The sequence below is a fragment of the Petaurus breviceps genome, unplaced genomic scaffold (genome assembly GCF_028583685.1).
Source record: "Petaurus breviceps papuanus isolate PSGF00001 unplaced genomic scaffold, PetGlider_PUasm1.0 400, whole genome shotgun sequence".
In the NCBI taxonomy this organism is placed as follows: domain Eukaryota; kingdom Metazoa; phylum Chordata; class Mammalia; order Diprotodontia; family Petauridae; genus Petaurus; species Petaurus breviceps.
The window spans coordinates 1034823-1060000 of record NW_027186316.1 but is presented as its reverse complement, the minus strand read 5'-3'; the positions used below and the strand labels follow the sequence as shown (position 1 = coordinate 1060000).

Below are 25178 nucleotides of genomic sequence, written 5' to 3'. Positions count from 1 at the left end.
GCTGGGGAGTCCTTTCAGTTCAGTTCAACAAACATCTATTAAACAGCAACTGTGTTTAGCTGGGAGGACAGGGGGCATGGCACACAAGGTGGAAGAGCCAAAGTTCACGAGGAATATTTTCTCCCAAAAAGGCAAGGCAGAGTGTGAGGTGGGCCAGGGCAAATGCAGACAAAACACTTTAGGAAAATCTGAGGAAGGATTTCTCCAAATTTCAGCTGAGATCATAGGCTCCTAGATCTAGGGCTAGAAAGAACCTTGAAGACCAGCTAGTCTAACCCTCTCATTTTAGACTTCAGTAAACTGAGGCCTAGATAAGTTAAATGATTCTCCCCATAGTCACAGAGGTAATGTCAGAGACAGGATTTGAACCCAAGTCCTGTGATTCCAAAAATTGAGCTCAGGGAAGCCTCCCCAGATCTGCTACCTAAGGTTGAGCCCTGAAGGAGGGATTCTTTTATTTTTTTTTTTTTGGCTTTTTGGAGGGCAGTTGGGGTTAAGTGACTTGACCAAGGTCACATGGCTAGTTTTTGTGTTAAGTGTCTGAGGCTGAATTTGAACTCAGGTCCTCCTGACTCCAGGGCCGGTGCTGTATTCACTGCGCCACCTAGCCGCCGCTGAAGGAGGGATTCTAAAAGGCACAGATGAGGAAGGAACCCGTTCCAGCCCTCCCTTGACCCTCTTCCCAGTCTCCCACTCAATCTTGGAGCATAACTCAGGCTAAGGTACTCAGTCCCCCAGGCCCTTTGGTGGAATGCACAATGAAGCAGCGTTCTTCTCCTACATCTACAGAGTCATTTCTCCCTGGACCTTGTTTTTATCTTGTTCAATTCAATGAAGGATCTACTGCATGTCAGGCACTGGGGTTACAAAGACAAGAGTGGAAGCGCTCTTCATTGCAAAGAAATTTCTCTGGCAGTGTGAGGGAAGGCAGTCTCAGCTGAGTCAGATTCTAAGGCAAGGGTGGGGAACCTGCAGTCTCAAGGCCACGTGTGGCCCTCTAGGTCCTCAAGGGAGGCCCTTGGACTGAATCCCAACTTTACAGTATAGATCCCCTTAATTTGGATTTACCTTAATTTGTCCTGTAAAACTTGGACTCAGTCAAAAGGTTGCACCCAAGGACCTAGAGAGCCACACATGGCCTTGAGGCCTCAGGTTCCCCACTCCTATCTAGGGGATTGAAAGGGGAGAAAGCTGGAGGCAATGGACCCCAACAGCTTCTTCTAGGAGGGTGGTGACACAGGGGGTCAATGGCTGGTCAATCCCCTGATGTGGGATAGAGGGAAGGTTTAAGGATGAGGGGAAACCGGGCAGGTTTGCTGGCAGTAGAGAAGGGGCTAGTGTGGCCAAGGAGAGGTTAAAGATTAGAAAAGAAGGAAGGATTCCCAAGGGGATTGTTCCCATGGCGGGCCTCAGAACATGGGCCAAGCACATTTCCCTCCCTTCATTTGAGAGGTGAGGGGCTATGGGAGTGGAATGTTGTATACACTGCTGGGCAAACTGTCAGCAGACAGTGTCTGTCAGCTGTTTGATTTAACCAATCTTCTTTGAGGGCCTGGGAAATGGGCTAATGATGACCGAGGGCCTTTCCATTTCAATATATGTTCCTAAGATAGAGTTCAAAGCTTGCCTCTGCTATTTCCTGTGTATCTGGGCTTTAAGCCAGGGAGACCTTGGCTTGTCAGCCTCCTAATAACCATTCATTGAGCACCTACTATGCACTGACTGGGAACTAGGTGGAACTCCAAGCTTAGACAGGCCTGGTGCCCACCCTCTCAGAGTTTCATCTAGTGGGCAGTTATAAACCTAGCTTGTAATGCCAGCAGTAATTACAACAACAACAACAGCAAAGACTGACATTTGTTTAGCGCTTTAAGGTCTGCAAAATGCTTTACAATCCTTATTTGCTCCCCACAACCACCCTGGGAGGTAGAGTGGTTGTGGGGATTATTAGACCCATCGTATAGTTGGGGGAAACTGAGGCAAACAGGGTAAAGTGACATGCCCAGGGTCACACAGCTAGTAAGTGTTAGGCTCCTTTGAACTCAGGGCCTCCTGATTCCAAGCACTCTGTGCACTATGGTGCTTCTGCTCCCCTGCCCCAGGCATTTTAACACCCCAAATTACATGTGCCTAGATGACTACTTTCCACCCTCCAAACAAGTCCTGTGGGAGGCCATGCCACCACCATACCTGCCTTTCCTGAGAACTCTGCAGCTCCCTCTTCCCCCAGCTTATCCTTTTCCCCCACCTCCAAGTCCTTTCCAGGCCTTGCTTAGGGAACTGGGATCAGACCTGTGCCACCAGGGGGCTGCCGGTGTGCCAAGTGACCCTCTCTCTTTACCCCAGCCACTCTTCATTTCATGGCATCTCCCCCACAAGAATGGAAGCTTCTTGAGGGCAGGGACCAGCCTGCTTTTCTATCTGTATCCCCAGGTACTTTAATGGATATTTTCTGCCCCTTCTCCTTCTAGGAGTGACCTCAGTCCCATGGGTCCCTGTGACTCTTTCCCCCCTGCTCCCACCCCAAGCCAAAGCCTGGCACCCACCTCTCCATCTGCTTCTGGTGTTTCTCCTCCCTGGCCTGGGCCTTCATCTGCTGTACTTCAATGGTGTCTGGCTTGCGGCGTCGCATGTACAGCTCATGGTTCCCCATGCACAGCGCCAAGATGCGCTTGTTGATGCGGAGACGAGGGGCATAGAAGACAAAGTCCTAGGGGCGGAAGGGGAGGAAGGAGGGAAGAGAAGGAGAATAAGCCTGAGGAGGCCAAGGCTGAGAACAGACACCATGGGGTGACAAGAGACTCCTGAACCTGGACTGCAAAGATGGGGCCTTGAGTCCAGACTCTGACATTTATTTGGGAGCCACATGCCCCTAGGCGTAAATCACTTGGCTTCCCACCCATAATATGGCTCCCCATCCTAATTCACGGCTTCCTTTACTATCTATGGACCTCACTGGGCTGCTGTGAGAAAAAGTTAAGGACCAGGGGGACTGGCAAATCTGGCCCCCAACACTTAGGTGAGCACCTGCTGTTGTCTGAGGCGCCAGCAGGTCAGGTAACTTTCCCAGGGTCTTACAGCCAGTTAATTATGTGTCGGAGGCAGGACTTCTGGCTCCAAGGCTGCCTCTCTGGCCACTAGGTCACACTGCCCAGTCTGTGTGATTTGCACAGCAAAGCAGGGGAGAGCCATGAGTTTTTATCAGCTGCAGCGTCAGAGGCCTTTCTTTGAGCCCTGGCAGTTACACCAGGGTGATTTGGCATACTAGCAGCTCAGGACTTGGCATTACAGGTGACATTCTGGAATGTGCTTTCAAGAAAATGTGGATATATATGTTTCATTCTTTAAAAATAGATAATGTGTTAGGGCAGCTGGGTGGTGCAGTAAATAAAGCACTGGCGCGAGTTCAAATCCGGCCTCAGACATATGACACACTTACTAGCTGTGTGACCTTGGGCTAGTCACTTAACCCCAATTGCCTTGACTTCCGCACCCCTCCAAAAACAAAAGATGTTAACATGTTCATGACATTGGGTCAGGGACAGCTAATGAACTGCAAACTCTGGATCTACCCTGACCTTGGGAGGAGCCAAGCAAGGCCTGGGCTCAGGTTATTCAACCAAACCGTTTCAAGCACAGAGGAAACGTGGTCAGACAGCAGTTAGTGAAGATCTGGGGGTCTTAATGGGCTGCAAGGACAGTGACTCACAGCAGTTTAACTTGTCAACCCCCCAAACCAAAACCATTGCAATCATTTTTTTATCATAGCACAGAACTGGAAAACCAATGGGCACCCACCAGTTGAAACAAATGTGGCATCTGAATGAAATCCACTGTAAGAAAGTGACAAATACAGCGAATTTAGAGAAGGGAAAGACTCGGAGGGCTTAAAGCAAACACATCCACCACCTACAATGACAGAGACAAAGCCTATAGGCAGCCAAGGCCAGAGCAGTCTAGCTGCCCATTCTTGGTCATGGAGATCATGGGAGTGGCCAAGCTTCCCCACATTTAACAAAGGGAGAAAGGGAGAAGGCGGGGTGCTAGGGGTATGGGAGTGTTGCATACCCTGACAATATAGTCAACATGTTAGTTGGGTTTCCTTTTTTTGTTCCAAAAGGATGGTTTATAGAACTGTGGGGGTTCTATGGGGAAATGACTTTTATAAATGGTATAAAACCAGAAAAAGCATCAAGTAAAGTTTTAAGGTCAAAAATACATTTAAAAATCATGAAATAATGCCCAGTGGGTGAAGAGAAGCTGCCTGGCAGAGCAAGAGAGAACCCAGGCATGGAGTCAGTGGGAGCTGGGTGCAAGCCCTTGCTGGGACAGGCACTGTGGCATGGTCCTGGGCAGCACTGCTCTAAGAACAGAAATGGTGGGACAGTGGCCTGTCTGCCCTGCACACCTGCACTGGAAAAGGGAGCCACTTAAGACTGCTGAAGATACCTTGGGCTGGGCCAAAAAGTGAAAAAAGCTGATGCCAGGGTGGGCCCAGCTAGAACAACAGACCACAGTCCAGGTGCTCAAGGCCCCCTTAGCAGGGGACGAGAGGGGTAGACTGGATGACTCCTCACAGGGGGGTAGCAAAGGGAATTCCTTGGCCTGATGGTCTCTGCCTGGCATCACTTCCAAATGGGCAAGTCTAAGATCCTGTCCCAGTGAGGCATCTGATTGTTCCAGGATGGGCTGAGCAGCCACAGCTTCTGCTTACTGACCCCTATGGCCACATCTGTGTTCAAGGCCAGGCCCATAAAAGCCAACTCCTTTCTGCCTCACTCTCCTAGATCTGGGCTGCCTGGGCGGCCCCGTGCTTACAGCTACAGACGTCTGACTGGGAGGCGAGGTCATCAGGCTTAGGATCACAGAAGGTAGCACAAAAGAGCTGAGGAGAGAGGGATTGATCCCAGAGGGCAGCTGGCCCAATGCCTTCACATTTTACAGAGAAGGAAACTGAGGCCTAGGGGGAGGAAGGGACTTACCCAAAGTCCCACATGAAGCTGGAAGAGACCTCAAGTTCAACCCCCCTCATTTTAAGAGGGGAAACTGAGGTTCACAAAATCTAAAGTGGCTTACCCAAGGTCTCCCAAGACCATGGGAGCCTGAAGTCAAACTCAAGGCTTTGGATTCCACATCAAATATTCTTTCTACTCCAACATTTTGCCTGCCTTCCTCCAAGTCATTGAAACTTTTTCATTTACCCTCCTACCCCCATCTCAAATTTCCTCTCTGTTCTTTATTCCCCAAAGAGACATTTTAAAAATCCAGTCGTGCCATTGGTTTTTGTTGCTGTCTTGTCAACCTGGGGTCGAGCAGGCCCGGATCCTGGCTGGGGGGCAGAGGTCACTCACCGGAGCTTTCTTGTCAATTGGTTTGATGACAAATTTCTTATCATTGAAGGAAATGTTCCTGATTTCACTCCAGGGGAAGCCAATCTTGGGGGTCAGCCTAGAGGAGAAGACAGAGAAAATCAGGACAGAAGGGAGCCCTCTCAGCCCTGGCTTGGCAAGTGCCCTCCACCCAAAAGCCTAAGGAGATAGAGACTGCAGCAAGGCAGACCTCTGTCTGCCTGGGCTCGAACTCAGATCTTCTGCTCCCAACCAAGCCCAGCATTCTCTCTTCCTTGTGAGGCTGGGGCAAAATCCCCCCCAACAGTCCTTGTGACAGAGCAAAGGAACCACACCCCTTAGCCCTGATTCTGTATGGGTGAGATGGGAAGGGCAAAGAGGGAGGAGAGAAGAACTCCCCCCGAAAAATCACTCTCCACAGGGTTATTGTGGAAATCAGCTGAAGTAAATAAACATGGCCAATCCGACTGCCATGACAAAGACCTGGAGGGAGTTATGTTGTCTCTTAGCCACCAACTGGATGCTGGCCCCAGGTATACTCCTTCCTAGAGGCAGGGGGATGGGCACAATGACATCCCCTCCCCCACATTCCCACCTGGGCCTTCCTCACCTGTCGTTCTGCTCATAGATGTTGAGTCCCAGGGCATCCACGCCCAGCCATAGCTCAGAACCCTTCTTGTTCTTGATGCTGAAGTAATTCACCCCATACATCTCCAGGTCTTGAGCTATCTTCAGATATTCCAGGACAGCATCTTCCCTGAAAGCCAAGGAAGGGTGCACACACATGCTGGGCCTACTGGAGTCACTTCAGCATCCTCTTCCCCCCTCCTCCCAGGCCTCTCTCATTCATCCTTCACACTGCATGTCAGAAGGAGCCCCCTTTACCATAGACCTGTGCCTCACTGGGCAAAACTCAAATTCTTGTCTAGCATTCAGGGCCTTCTGCTACCTGGTCCCAGCCTCCCCTTCTCACTCATATTACTTCCAGTCCACACAATGTCTATTTCCACCAAATCCACATGGCCTCCGCTCTCCTCTAACCGCCCACATGCCTTTGCTCCCTACACCTGAAATGTCTTCAGAGAAGCAGAAGTAGAGGAGAAAGGCACTGGGGAAGCTGAGTCCAGCCCTCCAAGCCTCCTCTTTACAGAGGGGAAGACTGAGGCCAAAGGAAGCTAAGTCACTTGCCAAAGTGTGTATGGGGAAGTAACAGCTGGGATTCCAACTGGTGCCTTTCAACTCCAAATCTCCCACTGTCCCCTCCCTTTTACATCCTCCAGATCTTCCCCTGATCCTCTCTGTTGTCCATCATTCCCTCCCACCCCACAGACTTCTTTGTGCACTTTCCCTGAATCTCCCTGAGGAACTTAGGCTCTTGCCTTGTTCTGGATAGCTGCTATTATTAGACTGGAATCTCCTCAAGGGCAGGAACTCTCTTTCCTTTCTTAGTGCCTGGTATACAGAAGACGTTTAATCAATGTTTCAGTGACTGAGCGATCTGCTTATATCTTCTGCCCTTCCTAGACTGTGAGGAGCTCACAGGGCCCTCCACCAGTGGCCAGCACAGTGAATTTCACACATGGGGTGTTAAAACAAACATGGCTGGGCCAAGCCACCTGGGCCAGCTGCCTTACCTCAGCATGCCCCGGTGCTCCTCATGCCACACCTGGATCCTCTCTTCCCACTGGTCTTTGTTCAGCTTGTGCTGCTCCAAGACTCTACAAATAAAGTCAAGAGTTACAACATTAAGACCCAGCTCAAAGTATGTCTATGGCATGGAAGGGTTTCCTAAGCATTCCCCCCCACCCCTCCCTGACCACGTGGGAAGATTAGGTGTGTATTTTTTTCCCCTCCATTTTACAGAGGGGAAAAGTGAGGCTCAAGCAAGTAGGAGTGGCCTTGGGGAGAGGAGGAGGATCTCCAGGCCCTTCTGGTCATACCTCTGGGGCAGCAGCTTGTCCCCAGCCAAGTAGCCAGCCTTGTGCACTTCCTTGTTGAAGTCGCCATACTTGGACTGGACCGCATAGGAGGCCAGCAAGACGGCAGTCTCTGGAGGGCAGTAGATGTCATCATTGAGGATTCCCTCCTTCACTTGCAGGAAGAAAAGGCGCTGGGTGATGTCCTGAATAAGCTCCTCAGACACATCCTCAGGGTAAAACTTGGCCCGGAATTTGAAGAGCAGGGGGCTCTCCTTCCGCACATCCTGAGCCGTCACCTGAGATTGGGGAAACAAGTTTAGGAAAAAGCCCCTCTCTGTCACCTCATCTGTGGCTGCTGCCTCGTGGCAACCAGTGCTCTCAAGGACATTGAGAGAGGCCTGAGCAGACTCATGTGAAGTCATGCGACATGATGGGAAGCAAAGATAGCAGAACCAAGACAAGCTCAAGCTCCAACATGACAGGTACACAACAGCTGAGCTCCTATCAATTTCACAGGGTCAAACGCACATCCCTCTTGGCACAGATGGGGGTTGGGGGGGTACCACAGGAACAGAATGGTGCATACTCTGCCAGACACAGCCATCTCGTCAGGCAATTTTTCTTAAATGCACAAGGGAGTAGATGTTAAAAAATGATTGATATAAAATTAAAACAAAAGGAATGAAAGGAAGGTGATCAAAGGCCACTCGGCCATTCAAAAATGATGGTACCAGACAGGAATGAGGTGATGCCCCCTCCCAGGGACATGCAGTCCTGTGATCCAAACCCTTCCAATCAGAAAGTCCTTCCTGGGTCCCTTATCCACCGCACTTAAGAGCAGGCCAGGATTTTGCTGGGTCTCTTATTCACAAGGCCACCTCAGTCAAGAGAAGGCCAAGGCTCAGGACCTGGCACCTCCGATCGCCCTGCTTCCCAACTTCAGAGAGAAGAGTCCTCAATCGCTCAATTACACGCTAGGCCCGGTGGTTCTCCAAGCTGGTCGGCAGCAACTTCTAGGCCCCAGCTGTGAATGCTTACCCAGGGAAAGGAGAGCCAGGCCCTTATTCAGGGCCTCCCTCTTCATGCTCAGAGGGGAATGAGAAGGCAAGAAATGTGTCTCCTGGAGCCTCTCTTCAGCCATGCCAGGAAGCCATGACAGGTACAGAATATCCCAGTTGGGAGGGCCCATAGAGCAAGGAAGATAAGAGCTGGAAGGTACCTCAGAAAGCATCAAATCGCCAAGCTCACGACCACACACACTCACACGCACTCTCTGTCCCAGGGGGCACACCGATCCAGCCTCCGTCTAAGCACTTACCTTTTTATTGAGTTTCAGCCATGTGGAGAAACCCTTGGTATCTTGGTACTGCAGGCCAAAGAACCAGACCTCTCTCAAGCCAATGGTCTTCACAACCTGGGGGAAGCAGGGAAATACCATTAATCCCTTGTCTGTCATTCCCAGGATGGGCAATGGGGGAGAAGCAAAGGGAGGCATTAAGCCTGCTGCCCGAATCCTCGGGGATTCCATAGCTTGGACACTGGAAGGAGGTGGGTATTATACAGTGGAGCACCGCATTTGGACAGTCAGGAGGACCAGGTTCAAATTGCCATTCTGCCAAGTATTAAGCTATGTGACCTTGGGCAGGTCATGAACTCTCTGAACAAGACTTTCCTCCACTAAAATGGGGATTAACCACATTCGCCCTCCCTTCCTCACACAAGGCCATAGTAAAGAATACCACAAAGGGAAGACTGGAGATACAAAGGTTCTCTGGCCTAGCAGCTGATAGTATAAATCATAATGTATATGTTTGCAGATGGGGAAATTGAGGCCAAAGAGAGTTGGAGAGCCAAAGCCCAGACCTACAGTGGCCATCCCAAATCAAGCTAGCCAGGGACGCCCAAGTGGTCCTTTCTACCTCCCATGGGAGGCCACAGGGTTTTAGTCTCAGATCTCTAGACCATGGAAACAGAGATCTGACCCCTTCATAGGGCCCAGGGAGGGGAAGGAACTCACCCAAAATCACAGAGAAGATCCTAGATCTAGACCCTGTCATTTTAGAGGGGGAAACTGAGTCCCAAGGAAGGGAAGTGACATGCTTAAGATCAGATAGCTAGTAAGTATCAGAGGCAGAATTTGAACCTAGGTCCTGAAAGGCCAGAAACAAACCAAAGAGGGCAGACAGAGCTCTACTGGGCAGGGTCCTAACAAACACCCTCTCTGCAAAATGGAGCTTCAATTTGCTTGTACCCACAACAATGCTGTGCTCCATAAATCTCAATAAAAATGCTCCAGAAAGATGAGCTCATGAGGGAGCCTTTCCCTGCATGGCTCCCTCCCCAGGGCTGAGCCTGAACATTTCCATGGGCTAGGAAGGGGGGTCAGAGCCAGTGGAGCAGTCCCAGCCAAAACAAACGTGCTCTGTTCTCTCACCCTGGGCATCACCATGGCAATGGGGCCTGCTCTGGGCTACTTAGCCAGCTCTGGCTTCCCCAGCGGTGGCCCCAGGGGAGCTCATAAGCATCATAATGAAGGGACACAAGGACAAAGAATATGGGAGAGCAGGGAAGAAGCCTGTCTGCAAGGAGATGCCAATGACCCCTGGGGAATCTGACAGCTTGCCCTGGCCAAGGCAGGGGCAGGGTAGCAGCTCTGGGTTTACAGGAGAGCTACACTAGAAGTGTAGCATGGGGAGTAATTGGAGAGCATGTTCGCCTGGGCATTACGGGGATACTCAATGGCTGTGTGACCCTGAGGAAGTCACATAACCTTTCTGGGCCTGTTTCCTCATCTGCACTAGGAGGGAGCCTGGGAAAAACACTGAACTCTGGTCAAGGGATCCAGGTTGAAAGGTCTGACCCCTGAGACCTGAAGCCCACAAAGGTTTGCCACAAAGATCATGCATGGAGAGAGTTGGAATTCAGGCCCACAATTTCTCCTAAGTCAGTCTTTTCCCCACTACACCCTCTCTTAGTTTGGCCCTGTGGGACCAAGCAGAGCAAACCTAATCTCTTCTGTGTGTACACAGCACTTTCCAAATACAATCTCTTGGAAGGTGGGGGCTATTACAATCCCCATTTTCCAGATGATGAAACTGAGGCAGGCAGTGGTCACAGAGCTAGGGTGTGAACTCAGGCCTTCCTGACTCCAGACCCTCCGTGCCTCCTAGCTGCCTCATTCTACCCAGAGCCCCATGGGGATGATGGGTAGGCTTGACCCCAACCATGGTGCCACACACTTGGCCAGTCTCCCCTCTAAACCTTTATGGTGCCATGCCCACTCCCCTTGGTGGCAGGCAGTCTAGTGAAGTATCCAAACCTCTTTTCAGAACCTTTTTAGAGGCATAAATGAAAATACAAAGGCTTGCAAAGAAAACCGACTTCAGCAAATAAAGACGTATTTTTTTCCCCATCCAGGTTCACAAACCCTCTGAAATCCAGGGGTGGGGTCTGTGGGCCCCAGGCTGAACTCAGTCTCTAAACCTTCTTTTTCTGCTTTAGGTCCTGTCACTCCTTCCTCCCCGAAAAAACCCACCTCCTGGACACAGACTCCTCCCAAGCACCAAGAACAGCTCAGCCAAACAAACCAATAAAACGAGAATTGCTATTCCCAGACACCTCCAGCAAGAGGAAGGGGCAAAGCCTTCTTTTAATCATCAGATCAGGTATGGAAAGACAAAAACCCCGGAGAGGCAGAGGAGACAAAATGGAACTAGGTGCCTTTCTCCCTCCCTCTCTTGCTGCCCTGGGATCCAGGAGCCAGGTCAGAGGGAGGGCCATGGGGGGAAGGGAAGGGGGCTCAAACAGCAGCCTGGTCAGTCCTGAGGTCTAGAAGCCAAGAGCTTCCAAAAGGGAATGTTTACACTGGAACCTGATCCCTGACCCTCTGCTGGGGAATGGAGGAGAAGGAGAGAGGGACTAGAGACAGACAGACAGAGACACAGAGAGAGGGGAAGGGGAGAGAGAGAGAGACAGAGACAGACAAGAGACAGAGAGAGGGGAGGGGGAGAGAAAGAAAGAGATGAACACAGATGGAGAGAGAGGGAGGGAGAGAGGGAGACAGAGAGACAAAGAGACAAAGACAGGAGAGACAGAGACAGAGAGAAGGGGAAGAGAGAAAAGAGAGATGGAGACAGGTAGAGAGACAAAGACAGACAGACAAGAGACACAGAGAGAAAGAGAGAGAGAAGGGGGGAGGGAGAAGGAGAGACAGAGAGTGCAAGTGTGTGTGTATGCGTATGTTTTCATACATTAAGAGAAGTGACCAAAAAAACCAACCCTACCCTAAGCTTTGGGGGGGGGGGGAAGGGGGGTGGCACGCTCCCAAAAAGGAGCAGGGTAAATCTAACTACCAGCCCTAATAGGTTCCCAAGGGAAATCTAACTCAGAAAAAAACCAGAGAGGTATAGTTTTGGGAGCAGGAGTGGAGGGTCAGGGACAAAGGAACAGAGTCCCATGGATGAAATCAGAGGATCTAGGATCTCAAGCCATAAGGAACCTAAGGTCAGCTAGTCTAACCCTCGCATTTGACAAAGAGGGGAAACTGAGGCAGAAGTCAAAGAACTTGCCCAAGTATAAAATCTTGGACAACAGCACCCACTTCCCAGGGCTTTGGTGAGGCCCAAATAAGAGATCTGGGGCAGCTGGGTGGCGCAGTGAATAGAGCACTGGGCCTGGAGTCAGGAGGACCTGAGTTCAAATCCGGCCTCAGACACTTAACACGTACTAGCTGTGTGACCTTGGGCAAGTCACTTAACCCCAATTGCCTTGCCTTCCCCCTCCAAAAAGACAAAAAATAAAAATATTAAAAAAAATTTAGGGGGCAGTTATGTAGCATAGTGAATAGAGCACCAGCCCTGGAGTCAGGAGGACCTGAGTTCAAATCTGCCCTCAGACACTTAACACTTACTAGCTGTGTGACCTTGGGCAAGTCACTTAACCCCAATTACCCAACCTTCCCCCCTCCAAAAAAAAAGTAATGAAGAGATCTGTCAAATGCAAGTGTGTGTGTGTATGCAAGTATGTAGGCACTTAGCACAGTGCCTGGAACATAGTAAGTAGGCCCTTAATAAATGCTCCCTTCCTCCCTTTCTTCTTCGTTCCTTTCTTTCTTTCCAAGGTCACATGCAAGATCCCAGATACAGAGCTAGGGAGTACATCAGAGGCCATCTAGGGTAAGCCTTGCATTTTGGAGGAGAGGGGCCTAAGGCCCCGGAGGGTGAAGGCACTTCAATGGGGCGATGAGGTTCATGGACATCTCAGACAGGATCTGAAGCCAGACCTTGACTCCAAGGGCAGCGCCTTGTTCACTCTCCCACGCTGCCTCTGGCTGGGCTGCCATGTTGGAGAAGGCCCAAGTTTCTTTGAAAGGAAGTTTAATAATAGTAGTTTACATTTGCTTGACAACTCAATCTAATCCTCCCAACAACCTTGGAAGGCAGGTGCTAACATTATGCATGTTTTACAGATGAGGAAACCGAATTCATTGCCATGTCTGGGGTCACACAGTAGTAAGTGTCTGAGGTGGAATTTGAACTCAGGCCTTTTGGACTCCGAATCCAATGTTCTAGCCATTGTGCCTCAGGGGCCTGACTAAGGGCAGTTGAGGTTTGCTGACAGATGGGGTAAAGGCAGTTCAGATTGCTGGAAACCAGGGCATGGAGGAAGAGGGAATTCTTTCCAGGAACCAGACCCCAAAGGAGGCAGAAATGGACCAGCCCCTAGTCCTCTGGTTTGAGGCCAGTCAGGTGCTTTTGGGAATTCATCACTTAAGGAAGGGCCGGAGAAAACTTGGGAGAGTGAGGGGGCATTCGGTCCAGTGGGGCTCAGGGAACCATTTCTCAGCCAAATGTCCAGCTGCCTTGTTATGTGGGGAAGGAGAGACACATGAAGATTCACCAAGAGTAAAAGAAGAAATAGCAGTCCCTGTCTCCATTGCTTGCCAAGTGTTTTCTTCACAAATTCTAGGCCCAGGATATGAAAGAAAAAAGATGTGGAATCTGGGCCTTAGCCATCATCCCCTCAAAAGGAATCCACCTCCCAGCGACCCTCAGGCTTTGGCAGAAAACAGGCTAGGGACAAATATTGCTCCAAAGAGGGAACAAGGCTAATCTCATTTTCAGCTTCCCTACAGAGATTAGCTTCTGGGCCTTTTCTATGGCCATCTGGAAAGGAAAGCAGGGGCCTACAGTGAAAACCAGCCCTGCTATGACCCCAAGTTATGATTCAGTGGACAAAAGTCTGACACACAGCAGGTTCTTAAAGGCATGAAGACCGAATGGGAGCCCGGCACACAGGAGGTGCTCAAGAAATGCTCACAGACCAACTGACAACTGAGGGGGTTGGACCAGACGAGGTTATGCCTCTGAATCCTCCAAGCTGATGGTCTCCTCCTGAAACCAGCTAGTAGGGCTAGGCCTGGGGAGGGGAGGACCGAGATGGGCCTTCTAAGTTCTCAGGTACAGCCTTGATTGAATCCAAGTTTTATAGAACAAATCCTTTTTATGAAGGGCCTTTGTTCTGTGAAGTTTGGATTCAGTCAAAGGGCTGCACTTGACTAGGCTAGGTTCTGTCTACACCCTGATTCCTGGCCACAAGGCCTCTCACTGGAGCCCAGGGTTCTCTCTGGGCCTAGGAATGCTTCTAAGAGCCAAGAAAGGGTCTCGCTTCTGTTCCCTGGTTGCTGTTACCTCAGAGGGCAGGGAGGTCCCACTGCTTTGGTTATACCACAGAGAAGTCCACTGGCTTTCTGACAATTCTAGCCAACCAAAATGGAGCAGCCTACCTTGGGGGGGGGGGGTGGCACACATAGGCTCAAGATCTCAGAGGCCATCTCAGTTGTTAACTCTCCACCACCACCCCTATATCCAATTAGCTGCCAAATCCTGATGATTCCACCTACCCAGAATCTCTAGAATATACCCTCTTCTGTCCACCCAAACCATAGCCAGACTGGTCCAGGCCCTCATCACACCTCCTGTCTCAAGCATTTCAATAGACTCCTGTTTGGCCCCTCTGCTTCTAGTCTCTCCCCTTTTGAATTCATCTTCCACTTGGCTACTAAAGAGATTTTCCTTAAACAGGGGACCCCACATTGCCACCCTGCTCAAGAAGCAGCTCTAGTGACCCCCTCTTAGATAAGGCACCCACTGGAGAAAGCCATTTCTGTAAGCTTACTTGTCTGAACATATGTGGCAGAGGCCTTTTGAGAGGATGAGAACACCGTCATGTTGGCCAGGGAAGGAGCCCGATTGGACAGTCTGGGGTCAGGTGGGGGAGACACTTAATTTTAACCACCCCATAAACTAGGACATGTTCTGATTGGTCCATTAGACAACATCAGGCTCATTCTCAGCTAAGGAGTACCCAGGTGTATCTCAAGGGGTTCAGGAATTCTTTTCAGCTTTGGTTGGTTGGTTAGTTTTGGAGAGGAGAGGTTCTGGGATAGAGAACCCAATTGTCTTTTGGGACGAATGCTTCAGGATTAGTGGGGACAGTGTCAAAGTCAATGATCAATGATCAACGACCAGAGCTAAGGTGATTTTCTTTGATTTGCAGTATTAGGCAGAGAGAACACCAGGTCTAGAGTCAGGAAGACTCATCTTCCTGAGGTCCAATCTGGCCTCAGATACTTCCTAGCTGTGTGATCCTGGGCAAGTCACTTCACCCTGTTTGCCTTTGTTTCCTCATCTGCAAAATGAACTGGAGAAAGAAATGGCAGACTACTTTAGTATCTTTGCCAAGAAAGCCCCAAATGGGGTCATGAAGAGTCTTTGCTCCTTATGCTGGTGTGTATATATATATAACTTCTAAGTTTGTGTATTCTCTTGTCCCATATAAATATACCCTAAAAAAAGCACTCTTGTGGTTGGGAGAACACTGAGCCTGGAGCAGGGGCAGGTGGGGAGAGGAGAGAACAGAGGTCATCTAAAGAATCTTAGGCTTGGGGGTTGCTACGTGGCACAGTGAATAGAGCACCGGCCCTGAAGTCAAGAGGACCTGAGTCCAAATCCGACCTCAGACACTTAACACAAAAAAACTAGCCGTGTAACCTTGGCCAAGTCACTTAACCCCAACTGCCCTCCAAAAAAAAAAAAGAAGAAGAATTCTAGGCTTTAGCCTAGGAAGGGACCTTAGATCAATGCCACCAATCCCCTCATTTTTTTTACTGAGGAGTTAGCCCAGCTGTGATGCCATCAGCAGAAAGGAAGGTGGTAATTAGGGATGGGGTATGGTATCTCTCTGAACCCAGAGAGCCAAACAAGCTCTGGGAAGGCCAAGAAAGAAAGCCCAAGGCCTCCCATTGCTTTCTGAACTGCGCGCTAAGTCTGGATAATTCCTAAGGCCCTCTGCAACCCTAAATCCGACTTAGGCCTAGTCCAATCCTCTCATTTTAGAGGGGAGGGGAGGAAAGTGACATGGCCAGGGTCACAGGTCTCCCAAATACTAGTGCTAGGATTCCAAGCCAGATCTTTGGTTCTTCCAAAAAGGAAAAAGCCCAGAGCAATGCTCCGAGGAGCCCCAAGTAAGGGCCTGAGGTCCAAAGGGCCCAAGGCCCAGGCCTGGAGTGAAGGCCTTATCTGAAATTGACAAGAGCTAAGCCAGGGCTACCTGGAAGGCAATGGACTCAGCAAAGTGGGAAGAAAATGGGAGGTTGATGCATCTCCCTGAGCTCTTGGCTCACAGCCCTCACACCTGGGACAGAGTTGACAGGCCCCCCAGAAAAACTAGATCTTCTGTCCCCACTGTAGAGCCCTGGCCCAGACTTGTGGCTCAGGGGGGCTCTCTAGGTGGTACTCAGGGGCTTCTGCCAAAAGGAAGATGATTTCCAACCAGAAAAAGGAGGCTTAGATCAAAGGCCTTGATTTATGGTGCTAAGACTCCTTGGTTACCAGGGCAAGGCCCCCACCCTCATGGTCTTCCCTTTTCATCTGGCTATTTCATAATACTCCCAATTCCTGATCCACAGTGAGGCTGGGGGCAGGCTCCCACTGAGGGCCCAAATAAGGGGCCTTAGCTGAGCTTACAGGGATTGGGAGGGACTGATGCCTTAAAGTCTATGGCGAGGGGTAGACCATGCCAACTAGTCTTCCCAATATAAGAGCTGTCCCGCCAGGGGAGCAGGGGTTGTAGGTACATGTCTGTCTGAGTGACTCATGCAAGGAAGCTTCTGTCTCCTCTCCAACTAGGGCACTCCTGAGGCCAAGGCCCTTGCCCCTAGGCCTAGCCTCCCATTGTTGCTATTTAAACTGCTAGTGCCAAGCAGGGCCCTTTCTCTGTTCTCTGTTTCCTGTTCTGGTCATTGTCCAGACAGTTGCTGGGATCCAGAAAGGACCCACTGCTTGTCAACACCTCCACACAGCAGCTGGCTGGGCAGCCCTCTCCATCCCAGGCCCCAAGCTCGCCAGGGGACCGACAGATGGAAGATGTCTTATTTCCCACTTCATCATATGAGCACAAGATTTAGAACTGGAACAGACCTTTGAGGTCTGGTCTAATCCCCTCATTTTACAGATTAAGGAAACTGAGGCCAGGGAGGGGAAGCAACTGGCCTGGGTCCCATGGGGTTACACTCTTCTCACAGATTCCATGTTTTTCTTGAAGAAATAAAGAGGTAAGACCAAATGAACTAAGGCCCCTCCTGGTTCGAAATCCCATGAACCCCACAGGTGGCAAAGCCAGGACTCCAACCAGGGACTGTTTCCATTCGACCAAACACTCACTGACTTTGGATGAATGCAATGATTTCCCAGGGCCATGGGGGGAGGAAGTACTTTGTAAAGCCTGAAGCCCAGGGAGAAGGGAGCCATTAGGCCCAAAGGGGCAGCCCACAGAGGCAGGAGGCCAGGCCAGCCTATGGTCACAGTTTATAAAATGCTCCCAGACACACAGGGAGAGGTGCCAATTGGGGGGCAGGGAGAGGAGGGAGAGAGAAGGGATGCCAGGAAGTCAATGCCATACTGACTTGGAAGGGGACACAGGACAAATTCATTTTTTGTTCATGGTCTGTTCACTCTTTCAATTAACTTAAATAAGATTATCTTGTTTGATTTGTTTTTGTCAATTAAAAAAACCATTTTAAATTCTTGATCTAAACCACCTCCATATTTGCTATCTCATTAGGCCCTCTTGGACGGAGTGATACAGCAGCATAGTGGGTTTTGGAACTAGCAAAAGCTGGCTTCAGATCCCACCCTCAAACCCGTGCTAGCTAGCTGTGTAATCCTGGGTCCTTCACTTCCCTTTCCTCACCTGTAAAATGAAGGCGTCAGACTCAATGGCCTCTGGGGTGCCTGCCAGGTCTATACCATAGTTGGACTGGGTATCTGGAAGACCCAGGAGGCAGGTGTCTACCTCCTAACTCTGGCTGTCTCTGGAGTGGTACCATCACCCTGATCAAAGGTTCCCCATTAGAGTACCAGGCCCCTGCAGAGCCAGCTCCCGAGCTTGCTGGATGGATGGGATTTGGAAAGATGAATGGAGAGATGAGGCTAACATCTGGGCTGTCTGGGGAGCTGAAGCTGGGCACAATTGCTAACCTCTGGGTTTTCAGCTAAGCCACAGCCTTTTCAGAAACAAAGCCCACTTTGGACTCCAGGGCCCCAGCAGCATCATAGTAGAGGGAGAGCAGAGGGAGGAGGAAGGGAGAAGCCTCCAAGTTAAGACCTCGCATTGTTTCTGAACTAGTTCTGCCCTGGGTCCCCCCTTCCATGTCTTCCTCACTCTCCGAAGCATTCCCCCCCAACACTATCTGATGGACAAAGCACCCACTGTTGCAGACAAGGGACTGTCACCACTTGCACAAGGGCTAGCCTCCAGCCCCCACACCCACTGGGGATCCTAGCCGAGAAGCTGACACCGCCCCTTTTCCTGCCCACTGGAATGTAGTCTATGGCCGTGAGCCCTCTCAAACTGGCCACCATAGGCCCGCTTTTCCCACTGGACCCAAGGACAGGCCCAGAAAGGTCTCTTGTCAAGAGAGCTTGCCCAATCCTATGCCTAGGCCCCTGCTGCCAGGCTCACTGTGGACTGGGTACTCACCTGGGTCAGTCATTTCCCTTGTCCCCTACAAGAGGAGAACAGGTCCCTGAGTAGTGAAGGTTACAAAGGCTGCTGGGAGACCTCTAAGACACAGCTCTGTTTCTTAAAAGCTAGTACAAAGATTCAAGACCGCAAAGTCAGAGGGCTTGAATTTTAAACTCAGCTCTGCCGTCTGCCCACATGGGCAATTCTCAACAAGGCACTCCTTTCTCTGAGTTTCCTCCTTGGTAAAATTTGTGAGTTGAATTGGATCTCTTCCAGCTCTAAATCCTCTGATATTCCAGGCCTGAGTTCGGGATAGTCCAAATTCGAAACAGGAGAGGATAGAAAACATAACCTCTCAAAGGACTGAAAAGTTATGATACTTCTTTGTAACAGGCTGAACTAAAAAACCAGATAATAAATTAGAAAAACAAACAAAAAGTGATGATACTTTATGCCTTCAAATTAAATGGAAAAGTAGCTTGGGTTAATAGCTACAAGATTAGACTCAGAGTTAAGGAGAGAGCCCCAGGTTCAAATTCTGCCATCCTGAGTGAGTGTGACCCTAGTTAAGTGACTTGATTTCTCTGTAGCCCAAACAGCCCTCTAGCAGTGACAGTATTGACATTATTGATAGTATTGAGACAGCAGTGATCTACCTTGGTAGTACTCCCTAGCTGGGCATTCCTTTCACCAATGAAACTACATGTCTGCCCCCCCAATAAATTAAAAGTAAATCTTTATTAAACAAGTTGAGTTGGTTGTGGCAATGTTCAGTACAAGATTTATTTGTAAATAAATATTAGTTCAAAGGGCGGCTAGGTAGCACAGTGAATAGAGCACCAGCCCTGGAGTCAGGAGGACCTGGGTTTGGATCTGGCCTCTGACACTTAACACAAAAACTAGCAGTGTGACCCTAAGTCACTTAACCCTAACTGCCCTCCAAAAAGCAATAAATAAATAAATGTTAGTTCATTAAAAAATAAAAGTCAAGTCTCCTCTACTAAACTTTGGCTAAGAAAATAAGCATGCCAGTGTGGTTGCCCTGAGGCAGGGTGCCTAGGATACCTCCATCTTCTCTAGGGACCAGGAGCAGCCTCCCCACACTTCAACAGCTGGGGATTGTTAGAAGCATTCTCCTGACATTGGGCCAAAATCAACCTCTCTGTGATTTCCAGTCATTTCTCTGCTTCTGCCTTGGGGGGCCGAAAAGAAGCAGACTGCTCCCTCTTCACATGAGGGTTCTCCCAAGGTGCCTCAAACATCCCCTTTCTAGAGGCTATGTCTCTCAATGCAGTCCAAGACTGAATGAACTCTACGGATTGCCACTCTCAGGATTGCCATGTTTTACCGATGACTCCTACTAAACTTGCAGGCCACTGTAATCCCCTGATCTTTTTTCAAATAATCTGTTGCAGGCCTCCCCCACCCTGTTCCAGTTGATTTCTTGAACCTAAGTGTAAGACTTTTCCATTAACCCCTAGTGCGTTTCACCTTATCAGATTCAGCTAATGCCTTTCCATTAGCCACTGCTCCCAAGTTTACATCATTTGCAGACCTGAGGAGGATGCCACCTGGGTCTTTCCCCAACCTTCAGTCCCACAGGGGAGAGCCAAGTTCCCTTGGGCACTTTGCTAGGGACCTTCTTCCAAGCTGATGCTGGACTGTTAATGAGCACACCAAGTCGGGTCATTTGACCAGTTCCAAAGCCACTGAAAGGGAACTCTTCTCTAGTCCCACCTCTCTTGACTTTTCCAGAAGAACCACCAGAGAGATTTTATGAAAAGCTTCCTTAAAATTAAGGCAATCTTTATCTTTAGCAATCCCTCACTTTACCATTCCAGGAAATGAGATCACCTGGGCATGGCCAAACTTGTCAAAAGGCTTAAACAGCCTTCCTGCTTCCAAGGACTCACCCAAATGGCCCAATTTCACAGAATCTAAAGCGGGAAAGTTTCCTTGGGAAAGGTACTGAAGGGGTTTGCCATTTCCTTCTCCAGCTCATTTTACAGAGGAGGAAACTGAGGCAAACAGAGATAAGTGACTTGCCCAGGATCACACAGGTAGTAAGTATCTGAGGCCAGATTGAATCTCAGGAAGATGAGTCTTCCTGACGCCACACCTGGAGCTCTATCCACTGCAGCGCCACCTAGCTGCTCATAGAAGAGTAAGCCAAAGACAAGTGACTTAACCAAAGGGTAGCAGCACAGTGGATCTCCCCACCTCTGTCATGGGATCCCAGCTCTAGAACTGGAAGGGAACTCAAGGGCCAGCTAAGTCCAACCCCTTCATTTTACAGAAAGGGAAACTGAGGCCCCAGGAGGCAAAATGACTTAAGTCAAGTTGGCTCTTTGCAATCACTGCTTCCTTTTCTAGAAGTTCACTAATAACTCATTCTAGAATTCTGCCAGAACTCAAAATTTTGTTAAATTTTGTTTCTGTTTGTTATAAGAGAAGATGCTATGGGTTAAGGTGGGTTAGCCATAGTTATTGGGAAGTGATTGGTATAGGGGTAATAAATAACTATTTATCCATGAAACATTTTAGAGATTATACAGAAATATACACAATACAATCCACAAGCAAATCAAGAGCTCAGATCCCATCTTCTAGCAGGGAGAATGGGCCTCAAGTGTGCAGGAAGGGAATCTAACCTCACAGATCCCTTCATTTGGCCCAGTGTTCTGCTACACTCTACTTTCCAAACCGTCCTCTCTGAGTATAAAATGAGGGTAGCTGGACAAGAAGATTTCGCAGACCCTCCCTGCCTCTCCATCCTCAAGGTCCAGGCTCTGACTAATTTCAGGGAAGGTGACAATGGGGAATACAGAACCAGAGAGGAGAGAGCATTGCTTGCTCACATGCAACACACCCCAGATGTACACCATCCCAGTGTCTGCTCAAGGGGACCCTCAGAAGGATGGGAACAAAGAGCTCACCTGGTCAAAGAGTTGCTTTCCAGTGGTGTTCGGTTGGATGGCAAACTCCAACTCGGCATCCATGGTGGTCACCCGAACGCTGATCTGCAACAAGACACACACACAGAGTGGGTGGTTAGTTTGGCTCCAGGAAAAAGGTCTGTCTTTGTATGACATGGGCAGAGTGCAGAGCCCCAAGAACAATATGCACAATGACTCTAATTATGGAGATGAAGATGACATTAAGCAGCAACAAAACTTCTCTGCATTGACTCCCGACTAGAGTCCTCTGGGGCCCAACTGAACAAGTGTGATCCCTCTTCTGCGTCAGAAACCTTTGAACACCCCCACCCTGAAGGCGCCTCTCCTCCAGACAGACCAACCCAAACTCTCCTAACTAATCAATCCCTGTTACCATGAAATGTAGACCTTTCCCATTCCAACTGCCCTCTGCTGGATACTCTCCAGTTCATTCGCGTCCTTAACCCCAGAAAAGGGGCTGCAGAAGTCCTGCACAGAGCTAAATCACCTGGATGCCATGTCTCTTCCCCCATCTCCCCAGTTCCTTCTGGGCTTCCGTATCACATTGCGACTCCACCTTCCTCCCCAGATCTCATTCAGAAAAACTGTCATCTAGCTAAGCTTCTATCATCCTGTACTTGACCACCCCAGAAAATCAAAATCACAAAGACAAATGGAATTCTCCAAGCAAAGTTTGGATGACTGAACTAGGTACATCACGAGGGAATTCAAGTATGGGTCTGACCATTTGGCCACTCAAGTCTGTTCCAACTCCGAAGATACTGAGATACCCTGGGCCCAAAGCCCAGCTCTGCTATTTACTCTAGGGACAAACTGCTTCCTCTCTTTAGGTCTCATTATCCCCATTTGTAAAATGAAGGGGTTGGACTCCCATCTCTAATTCCTATGGTTGGCAGCTGGAAAAATTTTGATGTAAATGTTGGTCAGGAATCTTTTTTTTTTAGATACTATTTCCCCCTCTATATAGATCAAAGAATAATAGTTTTAGAGATGGAAGGTCACTGAGTCCAACCCCCTTATTTTTGGTTTGGTTTTTTTTATACTTTTTGGAGGGGGGAAGGCAGGGCAATTAGGGTTAAGTGACTTGCCCAGGGTCACACAGCTAATAACTGTTAAACGTCTGTGGCCAGATTTGAACTCAGGTCCTCCTGACCCCAGGGCTGGTGTCTGGTTCACTGCGCCACCTAGCCGCCCCAAACCCCCTTATTTTTACAGTTGAAGAAACTAGGTCCAGAAAAGGACCTGCCCAGGGTCACACATATAGCATCTGAAGCAGAATTCAAATCCAGGTCCTACTGATTCCACTGACTGAGAGCTGATTACATACCCAGGGAACTCCTATCAGGGAATTTATAGGGAGGGGGAACTCTACTGCATGGACTTTTGGAAGGCCTTCTACCAATTGGGTTTCCCTTCTTCCCTCTCCAAGCTGTTTTCTCCTAGACTGGGGTTCTGAGTCCTTTTTTGTGTCATGGCCCCCTTGGGCAGTCTGGTGAAGTTGACAGACTCCTTCTTGGAATCAGGTTTCTAAATAATTGGAAATGCTAAGTTTCGGTTGGGGGTAAGTGAAAATAAAGATGCTATTTCTCTCTCCACCTAAGTTCACCAAGTCCCTGAAATCTATCCACAGGCTCCTTAGGAATCCATGGGCCCCCCAGGGTAGGAATTTCTACCCTAGAAGTTTCTCAACCTCTGAAACAGGTTCTGGGTAGCTTAATCTAACAGCATGACCCACCTTGGCTATGCCTTATAAAACAAACACTCCTAGAAAAGGGAGAAGGGGGCAACACTCACAGCTGAACTTTGACCTCTAGAACTGGGGACTGGGAGTAACCCCATTGCTGCCCCAGTAGAGACAGAAATTGGTGGGGCTGACTTAGGGTTTTAAAAGGGTATCGTGTCTGGCCTGGAGTTCATCTCTCCATTAGAGGTAAAGACTGAATCTTATAGTAGGTAAGAGTTAAGTTTGATTAAGCTTGGGGGTTCTTGTGGGGAGGTATTAGGGCCCAAAGAATAAAGAACTTGGAGGGAGGGGTAATCAGCCATGAGAAGAGAAGACAACGTAGAAGAGAATCCCACAGATGTGTGCAAGGCTTTGGAAGGGGAGTGATCTCGTTCTTCCTGGCTCCAGAGGGTAGCCCCAGAAACAATACAGAAAGGTAATGGACGACAGGCTTTCAACTCCATATAAGGAGGTAGTAACAGGCTTCCTGTTACTGGATGTAAGGAAGCGGAAGGACGGGAGCTTGTGAAGGGATTCCTGCCTGTGGGGGCCCAGGAGGACCAGGTGACAAACCCAGGGGCTTTAGGTCGGAGGTCACGTGAGGCCCACAAAACTCCCATGTGGGTCACCAACCACATTCAGACGGGTTTCTACTGGATTTTAAAGTCTATTAAAAGAAGAAGAAAGCTGTAGACATGTGTGTTTTCCAAGTTGATCGGCAGCCTTCAGGGAAACTTCTGTTGGTTTAGTGGCACCTATTTCTATCTGACACCACTGGTCTAGACAGCCTCAGATTACAGAAGCTAAAGCTGAAAGGAAACTTACAAAGGGGCAAACCAAGGCCTAAAGAAGTCACTTGCAGAGTACATGGTAAAGGGGGTCCTCATGCCTAGATCCCACCCAGGAGCCCAGATTAGAGCAGAAGGGGACCCCAGGGGCCATCAATTCCACTTCTTCAGTCACTTGAGAACACAAAGAACAAGGGTGATCCAATGACCCAAAGCTATGCAGGACTCAGAGGTCATCTAGGCCAGTCAATGCTGCACCCTCATCTGACAGGAGGAAACAGAGGGCCTCTGGGAATTAAGTGAAGCCAAGTGCTCACATTTTAATGAGGAACTCGCCAGTACATAAATTGATTTGCCTAAAGCCACATGGGACTGCAGAGCTGAAAGGGACCTGAGCAGCCACAGAATCCAAGTCCCTCATTTTACAGTTAGAGAAACTGAAGCCCAAGGTCTCACGGGTCAGAAGCATCAGAGTTGGGCTTTGAACCCAGGTCCCCCAAACTGCAGGGCAAGGGTTCTTTTGACTACATCCTGCAACTTTCTCTAAGGCACCTTCCAAGAGGAATCCTAATGGCTACCATTGATAAAGGGCTTTTACTATGTGCCTAGGCTTGTGATCCACGCTCTCTGGATCTCTGCTCTCAGCTGGAGAGCCTGCCCATCTAGCTTCCCAGATTCTGGCTATAGGGAGCTGCTGGCCATTTGGAGGGGCCTCTGGAATAGCCAGAAACATCTGTACCCTCAACTCAGGGCCAAGCTGCAGTCTCCCTCTGACTCCTTCCTCCAGAATTCTACACCTGTAAGGGCAGGGCAGAAGCTGAGAAAGAGATAGAGAAAGACAAGAGACAAAGAACATCCAGAGCCATGTAATGGATGAGGATGTTGGGCCACCTAGGATCTGGCCTCGACTCTAGGGCTACCAGGCCAGGGTGGGCTGGACCGTACCCCTGAATCCACACTGGCCCCAGCTCACCAATGCCCAAGAGTCTAACAGGCACTGTAGCGGTTGTTCACGAGAAACTCGGAACACAATGTCAGTGCTTGAACGGACCAGAGAAACCACCTGATCCAAGGCCCTCATCTTTCCCAGGAGGAAATTGAATGCAGTGAACCCAACTATTCCTATGGCCATTGGGAAGGTTGCCACATCATTGTCTAACCTTGCCCACCCCCTCACACATCCCCATGTCCTCAGACCACTGATGTCTGAAGATTCTACCATGGGTCTGTCTGCCACCTTTTCTTTGCCTTAAGGTTCTGCCCAGTTTTTAAAACCAATCGACTGACCAACCAAAGTGAAGGTGGGGAAGCCAACTGGAAGGAACACCCGCTTACTTCATGGGCCATTCACACCTTAATGGGCACTGATTTCTCAGCTGCCTTCCTTAATGGGCTCCTTCCTTCAAAATGTTTAGGGC

General features: G+C 49.5%; 1 protein-coding gene across 2 annotated transcripts in view; it reads right to left on the bottom strand.

Annotated features, from left to right (window-relative positions):
* The window catches only part of MSN (moesin), a 69301-nt gene that overhangs the window by 6467 nt on the left and 37656 nt on the right, over positions 1-25178 (bottom strand). The window contains exons 2-8 of one of the 2 annotated variants that reach the window (XM_069100396.1): positions 21229-21312; positions 8586-8681; positions 7289-7563; positions 6983-7066; positions 5959-6105; positions 5352-5448; positions 2547-2710 (exon numbers count right to left, since the gene is read on the bottom strand). In XM_069100396.1, coding sequence (XP_068956497.1) covers positions 2547-2710; positions 5352-5448; positions 5959-6105; positions 6983-7066; positions 7289-7563; positions 8586-8681; positions 21229-21291 — 926 coding nt within the window. In that variant the 5' untranslated portion in view covers positions 21292-21312. Of the gene's footprint in view, positions 1-2546; positions 2711-5351; positions 5449-5958; positions 6106-6982; positions 7067-7288; positions 7564-8585; positions 8682-21228; positions 21314-25178 lie in introns of both variants that reach the window. The other variant, XM_069100397.1, reaches the window with a different exon arrangement.